Source organism: Scyliorhinus torazame, chromosome 14 (assembly GCF_047496885.1).
Source record: "Scyliorhinus torazame isolate Kashiwa2021f chromosome 14, sScyTor2.1, whole genome shotgun sequence".
NCBI lineage: Eukaryota > Metazoa > Chordata > Chondrichthyes > Carcharhiniformes > Scyliorhinidae > Scyliorhinus > Scyliorhinus torazame.
In genome coordinates this window covers 14,271,463-14,284,412 of record NC_092720.1, presented here as the reverse complement: position 1 = coordinate 14,284,412, position 12,950 = coordinate 14,271,463, and the positions used below count along the sequence as shown (strand labels likewise).

At 52.7% G+C, this 12,950-nt stretch overlaps 1 protein-coding gene across 3 annotated transcripts in view; it reads right to left on the bottom strand.

Moving 5' to 3' along the window:
* Positions 1-12,950, bottom strand: part of LOC140389533 (fibroblast growth factor 12) — a 401,431-nt gene that overhangs the window by 269,113 nt on the left and 119,368 nt on the right. Inside the window, exon 1 of one of the 3 annotated variants that reach the window (XM_072473726.1) lies at positions 10,027-12,309. The exons of 1 other annotated variant lie outside the window; for it this stretch is intronic. In XM_072473726.1, coding sequence (XP_072329827.1) covers positions 10,027-10,224 — 198 coding nt within the window. In that variant the 5' untranslated portion in view covers positions 10,225-12,309. Of the gene's footprint in view, positions 1-10,025; positions 12,310-12,950 lie in introns of those variants that run through there. One more of the 3 variants, XM_072473727.1, reaches the window with a different exon arrangement.

Sequence of the window (12,950 nt, the reverse complement as noted above, 5' to 3'; positions counted from 1 at the left end):
CAATCTACTCTGTCGATTATTCTTTTGCTACTATGTACGTACTGTGTATGTTCCCTTGGCCGCAGAAAAATACTTTTCACTGCACCTCTGTCCATGTGACAATATATATCAATCAATCAAGACTATTCAGCCCTTCGAGCCTGTTACACAATATAATAAGATCCTGGCTCATTTAACACTCATTCAGTCCACTTTCCTGCCTTCTCTCAGGAACTCTTAAGTGCCCAACTGATCAAAAACCCTTTAATCTCGGCCTCGTTAATGTTGAAGGACTCGGTCTCGACAGCTTCCTGGGGTAAAGAATTCGAAAGATTCATCGCTCTGAGGGAAGAAATTCTTCCTCAACTCCGTCTTAACTAGGCACCCCCTTATCCTGCGACTCTGTCCTCTGGTCCTACACTCTCCCATGAGTTGTTACATCCAATATTCACCCTGTCTAACCCCCTAAGAATGTTGCATGTTTCAATCATATCACCTCTCATTCCTCTGAACTCCGAGGATTACAGACCCACCCTGTTTAATCTTGCCCCTATGAAAGTCCCTCTATACCCGGGATCATACTGGTAAACCTCTTCTGTACTGCCGCCAATAATAGTATATCTTTCCTGAAATAAGGAGACCAAACTGTACCCAATAAGTAAATCTGACCTCACTGGCACCTTGTACAATTGCAGCAACATTTCTTTGCTTTGATACTCCAGCCCCCTTGAAGTAGAAGCCAGCATTCCATTGGCCTTCCCTATGACCTTCTGCACCTATCTGCTAGATTTCTGGGTCCCTTAGTGCTCCAGCTTTCTGCAATCTCTCTCCATTTAAATAATAATCCGCCTTCTCATTCTTTCTGCCAACATCAGCAATCTCACATTTTCCCACATTGAATTCCATTTGCCAATTTTCTGCCCACTCACTTAACCTGTCAAAGTCTCTCTGTAAGTTATTTCTAGCCTCCTTGCAGCCGGCCTTCCCTCTCACCTTTGTATCATCTGCAAATTTGGCCAAATTACACTCTGTTTCTTCCTCCAAGTCATTAATATATAATGTGAAGAGCTGCGGTCCCAGCACTGATCCCTGTGGACTCCACTGGTTACTGCCCTCCAGCTTGAGAAAGACCCGTTATCAGTACTCGCTGCTTCCTGTTAGTTAGCCAATCCTCTGTCCATTCCAGAATATTACCTCCAACATGATAAACTCCTATACTACGGTGTAGCCTTTTGTGTGGCACCTTATCAAATGTCTTTTGAAAATCCAAATATACATCAACTGGCTCTCCTTTATCTACTCTGGCTGATACCTCCTCAAAGAACGCTAGTAAATTTGTCAGGCATGATATCCCCTTTGTGAAAACATGTTGACTCTGCTTGATCAGATTATGATTCCTCTCGTTATTAAAATCGATTCTAATATTTTCCAATAATTGAAGTTAGACTAACTGGCCCATCGTTTCCTGCATTTTCTCCTTCCCTTTTTGAACAAGTGTGCCACATTGGCACTTTTCTAATCCTTCAGCACAGTTCGAGAATCCAAGGATTTTTGGAAAATTACCACCAATGCATCCTCGATCTGTCGCTACTTCCTTTAAGATCCTGGGGTGCAAACGGTCAGATCCAGGTAACTTGTCAGCCTTTAACCCCATTGGTTTGCCTCAAACTAATTCTCTGGAGATGGTATTCAATTCCTCCCCACATTTTACTGGGATGCTTCTAGCATCCTCCACAGTAAAGACCGATGCAAAGTATCGATGTAACACCTCTCCCATGAAATACTTCCCCAGTTAAACTGCAGTGTCCTTTTCCTGCCTCTTCACCAATGCATTTTATTCTGTCCTCGGAGTAATGTCTCCTCCAACGGGACTCTCTCAATTTCCCGAGAAGGGATCGAGTCTTCTTTTGGAAGTTACTCTTTCATCTGAACATTTGTGAAGCCTCTTGCGAGGGCATGATAGAGGATGTTAAGGCTTCACGACAGAGCGTCATACAAAAATCACCCATATAATCGCCTTTTTTTAACGTAAGTCTTCACTATCAACATGAGTATTATTGTCTGTTCCTGGTCTGGCTGGGCTCTGTCGGAAAAACATTTTTGCTTAAGTAGGAAAATGATGTCGTGCCTTCAGAGGGATGGTCTATTCTGAGAACTATAATGGGACATCAACCACGAAAAGAGTAGCACGTGGTCAGATGAATTCAGAAAAATGTGAATAAACTGTTTTTTTAAATTGTTCCCAGGATTAGCCGTGGAAGTAAGATAGGCACAGCCAATCTCTAGTTCCGTATACAAATCTCCGGCATCATTTAATACTTCACCTTCCACATTTCTCTTTATGGGGGTGAGCTGGAGGGAATAAAGGGGTTTACAATGAGATTCAGCATGTTCTTACTCCTGAGGGGTGTCCAGGGTGAACTGCATGAACATGGGCAAGAGAGAAGACAGGGTCAACTGACACAGGAACGCAAGATATATAAACAGGGAGGAGGTCCTTCAGGCCTGCCACCCGAACCCCCCCCCCCCCCCCCCCCCCCCGCCATTCAACACGGTCATGGGTGATCTATACCCACCTCAACTCCTTTTCTCTACCATTTCCCCTTAGCCCTGTGTTCCTCGATCTATCGAATATTTATCCACCCCAACTTTAAACGCTTTGAATGAACCAGCCCCCACCAACCGTCCGGGGCAGAGAGTTCCAGAGATTCACCACCCTCTGCGAGAAGATATTTCTACACAGCTCAGTATTATCTTGTAGCTGTGTCCCCTAGTTCAAGACTCTCCCACTGATGAAAACATCTCACCCTCTACCCTGTCCAGCTCCCTCAGGATTCCATATGTTTGAATAAGGTCACCCCTCTCACTCTTCTAAACTCCCAAAGAATACAGATCCAGACTATTTAGTCTCTCTTAGTACGGCAACCCTCTTATCCCAGGGATTAGCCTGGTGAATCTCCTATAGACTGCCGCCTCCAATGTTACTATATCAATTTTCTCTGTCAGGGCACCCAAACTGTACGCAGTATTCCAGGTGTGGTAGCATTCCAGCACGGTAGCATTGTGGATAGAACAATTGCTTCACAGCTCCAGGGTCCCAGGTTCGATTCCGGCTTAGGTCACTGTCTGTGCGGAGTCTGCACATCCTCCCAGTGTGTGCGTGGGTTTCCTCCGGGTGCTCCGGTTTCCTCCCACAGTCCAAAGATGTGCAGGTTAGGTGGATTGTCCATGATAAATTGCCCTTAGTGTCCAAAATTGCCCATAGTGTTGGGTGGGGTTGCTGGGTTATGGGGATGGGGTGGAGGTGTTGACCTTGGGTGGGGTGCTCTTTCCAGGAGCCGGTGCAGACTCGATGGGCTGAATGGCCTCCTTCTGCACTGTAAATTCTATGATCTATGTGTGGCCTCACCAACATCCTGGACAATTGCAACAAAACTCCCTATTTTTAAACTCCAACCCCTTTGCCTGCCTCCCGCCCCCCTCCATGTGGTAAAGGGGCTGGTGCCAGAGTATTAGCAACAATAATAAATGGTACACAACATATATTATGGGCACCATTTTGTGGGCGTGTTGCGCCCGAGCGAGTGGCCAATGCGGTGGGGAGAGGGCTCCAGCGGACTTCCCGGCAGCCTTCACGCCACACAGGATCTACCCAATCCCGCGAGGGGTCGGAAACGGAATCACGGCCAAAATGGGCATGGCCAAATGGCGTGCCCCGAAGTAAGATTTAAACCTACCTTGGCGAGCTCACCCTGGATCTACTGGCCTCCCCAGCGAGGCTGCAGCTGGCCGCTGTTAAGTACTGGCCCACGCAAACGTGGACCCAGCGGAACGGCACCTGGGGGGTCTCCCAGGCCATCAGAAACCTCTGGGTGGTCAGGGGATAGTGCAGGGTGGCCCCCTGGCCCATCCCCTGGAACACAGGCACCTTGGCACTTCCCAACTGGCACCTTTGCACTGCCAAGCCGGCAGGAGCACTGCCCGGGTGCCTGGGTGGCACTGCCAAGGGTCAGGGCCCGAGGGGGCCATGCCCATGAAAGGAGGGTGAAGGGGAGCTTTGAAGGGTGGGGTGTGTATGGCAAGTACATAGGGGCCTATGGAAGGTTGAGGAGGGTGATGGGTGAGATCCTCGAGGGGGTGGGGGGAGCCTATTAGGGGGTGTGGAGGAGACCCCCAGGGACCCCATAGCGGAGTGTCCTCACCTAGGAAGGGGGTGGGATAGTGCCCATGTGTGTGGGGCATCCTTTCAAATTGGCGGCCCAATCTCTGAGGGCGTGTTCCAACAGCCACACTGCGCCTGAAAAGCAGCTCGTCGTGGCGGAACGTGGCCGGCCCCGCAGGGAGACCCCGCTCCTGTGATCTACCCGGCTCGCCGCGCTAAGCGAGGTCCAACACGTTCTCGCGTGACATCGCAATGTGAATCCCGGCCATTGTGGGTGGGATCATTTTTTGGCAAATCTGCATATTAGAGCGAGACAGCGAGTCTCACTTTAATGTACAAATTCCCGAGGGGGTGGTGGAGGTCGAGAATCGTTGCGGGGGGCCTCAGAGACGCCATCGAAAAATAACATCCCGATCTCTTGTTGCACTGGGGATTTCCGGGGAGTGGCGTTGAATAGCCATGTGTTTCTTGGCAATGCGAGAGCCGGGATACACACAGCTAAACGCGCTCACTCGGGTACTTTGTTCCATTTTGGAAGGATCGCGTGCTTTTGATAGCGGTCGGGAACTCGGGGAATCTCCCTAGAAAACCCGCCACAAATGAACTTCGAAATATTTCCATTAAATTCCACCAAATATGTGCATCTGAGGTGGATCAAGGTCTGTATTCTTCATTATTGAGACTATGTTCCCACCCCAGCGTAAAAACGGTGGAGTTTTACTCCTGAAATTCCTGCAATAAAGTTCAGCGAATTCCCAGCCCTGCAGGGGGCCGGCAGGGACCCGGAGTGAACCTCGCAGCTTTTTGCGACAGGTTCGGGCCCCCGCGCCTCCGGGTCAGAGGCCGCGTATGCGCACGGCGGCGACATACGGCGGTCGCGCTGAGCTCCAAGGTGGTCTCGGACCCCGGAGCCAGACTGAAGAAAGAGATCCCCGATCTGCCGCGTGCCCGAGCCTCGACCCCCGCACATTAAATCCCCGGCCGCCTATAAAGCCTCCCCCCCCCCCACGGGTCTCCGATCCGCCCGCCGACCAGGCGGCCGCGGACTCACACGAGCATCCCGACCGTCAATAGCAGGTTAGTTCCACGCCGTCGGGAACTCGGCCGGGTCGGGAGCGGAGGATCGCTGAGCGGTTCTCTGGCAATGGCGTCCCGGCGGCGTGCCGCGCTCCACGGCGATGCCGATTTTCGGTGCCCGGAGAATCGCCGAACCGGCGCCGCGCCCGATTCCGGCGTCAAACTGGATTCTCCGCCCTGGTGCCGGCCGCGATTTTGGCGTCGGCCTGCAGAGAATCCAGCCCCAAATATCTTAAAATAGAGGGAGGGGAGTTCTCGACACTGTCCTGCCCGGTATTTATCCCTTAACCAATATCATTTTGAAAAGAACAATTTGATTAACCACATTGCTGGAGTTTGTAGCATCTTGTCGCTTCAGTTCCTACAATATAACGGCTACACTTCACAAGCATTACATTGCTACATTCTGAATTTTATAAATATCACTGTAACATTCACAATTTACACAGCGATTAGCCCCGTTCTCCTGATCTAGGGGGGGTGTACACGGCAGAATGAAGAGCTCTTACATTCACAATTGTACGGAACACTTACAGGCTGCTCCATCACTCAGCAGCTGGTGCTCTGCATATTCTTTTCCAGCTCAGCTCCAAAGTGCACCTCTCTCTTTTACAGCCACAGCTCACACTGGGATTTATACATTAATGGAGCAATGTGGGATCAGGCAACAATCTGCTTCCCACGTCATCTGACTCGAAACCTTAGCTCCCTTCTCTCTCCACAGACGCTGTCCGACCTGCTGAGATTGTCCAGTATTTCCTGTTTTTTGCCCCGTAATCCAGCAGCACTTTTGCCAATGTTCTTGCCCTTGGATCCACGATAACAGTCATAGAGGTCTACAGCACAGAAAAGGCCCTTCAGCCTGTCACGGTGACCGCCTGTTCCCTACTCACCCTTCTCCAGACTCAACTATTCCAATGCTCTCCTGGCCGGCCTCTCATATTCCACCCTCGCTATACTTGCGCTTACCCTTTCACTCACCATAGATCTCCTGTGCTCACTGACCTACATTCTTTCCCAATCTGGCTCAATATTAAAATTCTCATCCTGTTCTCAAATCCCTCCATGGCTTGTCCCTCTTTTTCTCTTTAACCTCCTCCAAAACCTCGATGCACCTTTAACTCTGGCCTCTTGCTCAATCAGATTTTCTTCATCTCAACCATTGGCCATGCCTTCAGCTGCCTGGAATTCCCGTAAACACCATTCCTCCTGCAAAGCGGTCCCTAAACCCGACTGCTTTCACCAAGCTGTTGCTCACCTGACATAATATTGCCTTATGTGACTCAATTCCAAATCCAAGATGGCGCCTGAGCGAGGTGACTTCTTGCAAGCTGTCCAGCATACCCTCTAATTCTATCTTTTACTCTCGTTCTATGCTTCTAAAATGTAACACTAACTTTTTAAACTCTCTAACCTTGGGCGTCATTCTCCGACCCCCCGCCGGGTCGGAGAATCGCCGGGGGCTGCCGTGAATCCCGCCCCCGCCGGTTGCCGAAGTCTCCGGCACCGGATATTCGGCGGGGGCGGGAATCGGGCCGCGCCGGTTGGCAGGCCCGCCCCCCCGCTCGATTCTCCGGCCCGGACGGGCCGAAGTCCCGCCGATAAATTGCCTGTCCCGCCGGCGTAAATTAAAGTACCTATTTACCGGCGGGACAAGGCGGAGTGGGCGGGCTCCGGGGTCCTGGGGGGGGGGCGCGGGGCGGTCTGACCCCGGGGGTGCCCCCACGGTGGCCTGGCCCGCGATCGGGGCCCACCGATCCGCGGGCGGGCCTGTGCCGTGGGGGCACTCTTTCCCTTCCGCCTCCGCCACGGTCTCCACCATGGCGGAGGCGTAAGAGACTCCCTCCACTGCGCATGCGTGGGAAACTGTAAGCGGCCGCTGACGCTCCCGCGCATGCGCCGCCCCGAGATGTCATTTCCGCACCAGCTGGCGGGGCAACAAAGGCCGTTTCCGCCAGCTGGCAGGGCGGAAATTCCTCCGGCGTCGGCCTAGCCCCTCAATGTTGGGGCTCAGCCCCCAAAGATGCGGAGCATTCCGCACCTTTGGGGCGGCGCGATGCCCGTCTGATTGACATCACGCCATTTCGGGAGAATTTCGCCCAAGGTTCTAATTCAATTACTTACAGATTTAGCAAAAGCCCACCAACGACTCTACTTTCTCAGAAGACTAAGGAAATTTGGCATGTCACCTATGACTCTCATCAACTTCTATAGATGCACCATAGAAAGCATTCTTTCTGGTTGTGTCACAGCTTGGTATGGAGCCTGCTCTGCCCAAGACCGCAGGAAACTACAAAAGGTCGTGAATGTAGCCCAGTCCATCACGCAAACCAGCCTCCCATCCATTGACTCTATCTATGATTCCCGCTGCCTCAGAAAGGCAGCCAGCATAATTAAGGACCCCACGCACCCCGGACATACTCTCTTCCACCTTCTTCCGTCAGGAAAAAGATACCAAAGTTTGAGGTCACGTACCAACCGACCCAAGAACAGCTTCTTCCCTACTGCCATCAGACTTTTGAATGGACCGACCTCGTATTGAGTTGATCTTTTCTCTACACCTTGCTATAACTGTAACATTATATTCTGCAGTCTCTCCTTCCTTCCCTATGTACGGTATGCATTGTTTGTACAGCTTGCAAGAAACAACACTTTTCACTGTATACCGATACATGTGACAATAATAAATCAAAGCAAACCAAAAAAATTCCAATTTTTCATCTGATTACACTCGAAGCACATTGGAGTGGGCTGCCACATCATAGACGCTATCTAAATGTAATCTGTTGTTGTTAGCCAGGTCTCCTGATTTAATTGCAAGTGGGGCTAGATGAAGAAGCAGATATTGGCAGCTCGCGCCCAGGGGGAAATCAGGATCCTGTGGCACATACCCAGTAGGCCACAGCATGTTGGCAGGGGGGTCGGTGTCTGTGACACCTGGACAATAGATCAGAATTTTATGAAATTAAGTCTGTAGGCACAGCACAATATTCTTCAATGAAGCAGATCACAGTTACTGTAGATGGCAAGAAACCCATCACGCTCTGATTCCCGTGTTCACACTACCGATGGTAACGCCTCCATCCTAGCAGGAGGACCCGCGCGAGATTCCCACACCGCAGCTAGATTAAAGAAGCTGGTTCCAGTCAGGTGAGAACAGGGAGTGAGCTAGCATTACCTCAATGTGAAAGTAAAAAAAAACAGCAGAACGATTAGGCAGCTTCCGTGGAGAATAAAGCAGTTAACGGTTCAGGTCGGTGACACAAGGTTCGGTCGGTACTGATGAACCACTACATTTGCCGCCAGATCTGCTGGGTATTTCAAGTATTTTCTGTGTCTATGCTAGGTTTTCAGCAAACCCCCGAATTTTACAACAGAAAGGGGATGAGACACCGAGACTTTGGGCCAATACTTTCAGAAAGGAAATTGGACCAAATTTCAATCAATAGAGACTTGCTGGATCCGGGGTTTAAAGGAGGAAAATGAGAGTGAGGTCGAAATGGTGGGAGGGCTGAGGGCAGCACGGTGGCGCAGTGGTTAGCACTGCTGCCTCACGGCGCTGAGGTCCCAGGTTCGATCCCGGCTCTGGGTCACTGTCCTTGTGGAGTTTGCACATTCCCCCCATGTTTGCGTGGGTTTCACCCCAACAACACAAAGATGTGCAGGGTAGGTGGATTGGCCACGCTAAATTGCCCCTTAATCGGAAAAAATGAATTGGCTACTCTACATTTTTTTTTAAAGGTGGAAGGGGTAAGCTAGGTGGAGCTTCTGTAAAACTCAGTGTAAGGAGAAAATGGTACAAAATTGAATGGCATATTAGCACACATACACGCACACACACATACACACACACACATACACGCACACACAGATGGATATCTACACATACAGAACCACACAAACACCAAAGTTGGCCCTAGTGGTGCAAAGTTCTAATCCCTGGGCACAAACAAAAGGAGACCTTTACAACTGAAGACTGTCAAGTCAGCGTCTGCAACACAAGGCAAACAGCAGGTCCCCCCCCCCCCCCCCCCCCTCGCTAAGCAATGGAAATCCCACATTCCTGGTGGCCATGCAAACAACACATCATGCAAGTTCTCCTACCCTCCAATTCTGATCTTCATCACCGCCCCCCCCCCAAAAAAAACCCCACACAATTTAAATCTATACCGGGAACCATACTTCGGAGCAGGGGCCCCACAGAAATAACAGACAAGCCGGATTTTAATATCCTTCCAACACCCAGGGGCCACAAAATAACGCACAAGGTTCCGATGCCATGTTAAACATAAACAAAGACTAAGTGGGCCACAGCACACAACACAAACGCTGGGACAAGGTGCGAGAGTTCTGACTGGTGGGGTTAAGTCATCGTTCCCCATCACAGGCCAGTGAGAGAGGGCACTGCGCACGGTGGGGGGGGGGGGGGCTGGCATGTGCGTGCGTGAGAGGGAGAGATGTTTTCAGCCTTCAAATGGCACATGCCCCCTGTGTTAACACACACCTCCTACGTGTACATGCACTGCTGCCCATGTTTACAGTGAACACGGTGGCACACTATCACCCTCCCGTCCCCCCTCTCTCTCTCTCTCACACACACACACACACACACAGATCATTAACTAGTTTGGGGCCAGCAGGCACATTCTTGCAGATTGTTCCTTAACAAAAAAAGTCTTTCAAAGTCTCCCCAGAGTTGAGGCTGGGAATGTGCGTGGAGTGGGAGGGGAAAGGCGAGGGAGGGAATCTTTAATCATCCGAAAGGTGCCCGCTGACAAAGGGAGCAGGGTAAGGGGTCAACACTAACCTGTTCTCTTCCTGACAGGTCTCTTTTTGCCGCTACAGAACCTGACTTTGGAGAAAACCCCCAGTCCGTGCCTCTCACACAGGGAATTCTTGGCTTTGCTGGGACTGGTCCTGCGTTTGGTGACGGACACACGGTCGGTGTTGTTCTCTCTGGCCTGTCGCTTCTGCCGGATGAGGGAGCTGGCAAGAGCTGCTGCCATGTCCCAGGCAAGGGTGCAGCATCCAGCAGCAGGGGGAAGGAAGGCAGGGGGTACAGAGAGCTAAGCGAGGACCAGGGCTCCAGGTGAATACAAGCACCACAGATGGAGAGGAGACAGGCTCCCCTCTCACTGCCAATCCGGAGCAGGGAGCGAGTCAAACCATGAGACAGCCTCCCATAGACAAAGCTGGAACGCCCGAGGACCAGGGTCATCCCCTGCCCCTGGGGAAGGGGGGCAGAAAGATCCCAGCTTGCAGACTCTCTCCCCCCCCTCCTCCTTTTCCAATCCCAGAGGCTGCAACAACAAAAAACCCAGTGATTGCAGAGGGGGTGCGACAGAAATCCCCAACCCCCTTTCTCTTCCAGAAAGTCTAGCAGGTGGATGTGTCCGCTGCTGCCAGCTCCATTGTAGGGCAGCTGCAGGCTGTGTGCCTGCTCTCAGCTACTGCCAGTCCAGGAGGGTGCAGGCTGTGTGCCTGCTCTCAGCTACTGCCAGTCCAGGAGGGTGCAGGCTGTGTGTCGGCTCTCAGCTACTGCCAGTCCAGGAGGGTGCAGGCTGTGTCTGCTCTGTGCTGCCAGTCCAGGAGGGTGCAGGCTGTGTGCCTGCTCTCAGCTACTGCCAGTCCAGGAGGGTGCAGGCTGTGTGTCGGCTCTCAGCTACTGCCAGTCCAGGAGGGTGCAGGCTGTGTCTGCTCTGTTACTGCCAGTCCAGGAGGGTGCAGGCTGTGTGTCTGCTGTTGCTGCCAGTCCAGGAGGGTGCAGGCTGTGTCTGCTCTGTTGCTGCCAGTCCAGGAGGGTGCAGGCTGTGTGTCGGCTCTCAGCTACTGCCAGTCCAGGAGGGTGCAGGCTGTGTCTGCTCTGTTGCTGCCAGTCCAGGAGGGTGCAGGCTGTGTCTGCTCTGTCCTGCCAGTCCAGGAGGGTGCAGGCTGTGTCTGCTCTGTTACTGCCAGTCCGGGAGGGTGCAGGCTGTGTCTGCTCTCAGCTACTGCCAGTCCAGGAGGGTGCAGGCTGTGTCTGCTCTGTTGCTGCCAGTCCAGGAGGGTGCAGGCTGTGTCTGCTCTCAGCTACTGCCAGTCCAGGAGGGTGCAGGCTGTGTCTGCTCTCAGCTACTGCCAGTCCAGGAGGGTGCAGGCTGTGTCTGCTCTGTTACTGCCAGTCCGGGAGGGTGCAGGCTGTGTCTGCTCTCAGCTACTGCCAGTCCAGGAGGGTGCAGGCTGTGTCTGCTCTGTTACTGCCAGTCCAGGAGGGTGCAGGCTGTGTCTGCTCTGTTACTGCCAGTCCGGGAGGGTGCAGGCTGTGTCTGCTCTCAGCTACTGCCAGTCCAGGAGGGTGCAGGCTGTGTCTGCTCTGTTGCTGCCGGTCCAGGAGGGTGCAGGCTGTGTGTCTGCTCTGTTGCTGCCGGTCCAGGAGGGTGCAGGCTGTGTCTGCTCTGTTGCTGCCAGTCCAGGAGGGTGCAGGCTGTGTGTCTGCTCTGTTGCTGCCGGTCCAGGAGGGTGCAGGCTGTGTGTCTGCTCTGTTGCTGCCGGTCCAGGAGGGTGCAGGCTGTGTCTGCTCTGTTGCTGCCAGTCCAGGAGGGTGCAGGCTGTGTGTCTGCTCTGTTGCTGCCGGTCCAGGAGGGTGCAGGCTGTGTCTGCTCTGTTGCTGCCGGTCCAGGAGGGTGCAGGCTGTGTGTCTGCTCTGTTGCTGCCGGTCCAGGAGGGTGCAGGCTGTGTCTGCTCTGTTGCTGCCAGTCCAGGATGCCAGCCAGGGTGCAGAGCTCCATCAGGGTGAGGGTCACATCTCTCTCTCTCTGGGGGCAGTGACCCCGATCCCAGACCCCCCAACTTCCCGCACCCTCGGCGTCAGCAGCGGCTGCAATCCCGGGACAACCTGGACGCAAGCAAGTCCCGGGCTGCCTCCCAAAGCGGCTGAGTTTGGGCTCAGTGCCGGGGCTGAGCGGCTGAGTTTGGGCTCAGTGCCGGGGCTGAGCGGCTGAGTTTGGGCTGAGTGCCTGCCCCGGGGCTCAGTGCCGGGGCTGAGTGTCAGGCTCAGTCCCTGCAGCAGCTCTGGGTGTGGATGATGCCCACACACTAACACGCTCTCTCTCTCTCTTCTCTGTCTTTGCAGCTTTGCCCGGCTGCTACGCAATTGTACGTGTGTGAGGTTTGGATGAAGCTTGTGGACCGGAGCAGAACCCAGAGGCGGAGAGAGGAACTGCCACTCTGTCACAGCCCTGAGAAATCTCACTGTGCAACACTCAGTGCAACACAGTGCAAATCTCACAGTGCAACACTCACAGTGCAAATCTCAGTGCAACACTGTGTAACACTCACAGTGCAACACTCACAGTGCAAATCTCAGTGCAACACAGTGAACACTCAGTGCAACACAGTGCAAATCTTACAGTGCAACACAGTGCAAATCTCACTGTGCAACACTCAGTGCAACACAGTGCAAATCTCAGTGCAACACAGTGCAAATCTCAGTGCAACACAGTGCAACACAGTGCAAATCTCACTGTGCAACACTCACTGTGCAACACAGTGCAAATCTCAGTGCAACACTGTGTAACACTCACAGTGCAACACTCACAGTGCAAATCTCAGTGCAACACAGTGAACACTCAGTGCAACACAGGGCAAATCTTACAGTGCAACACAGTGCAAATCTCACAGTGCAACACAGTGAACACTCACAGTGCAACACAGTGCAAATGTTACAGTGCAACACAGTGCAAATCTCACCGTG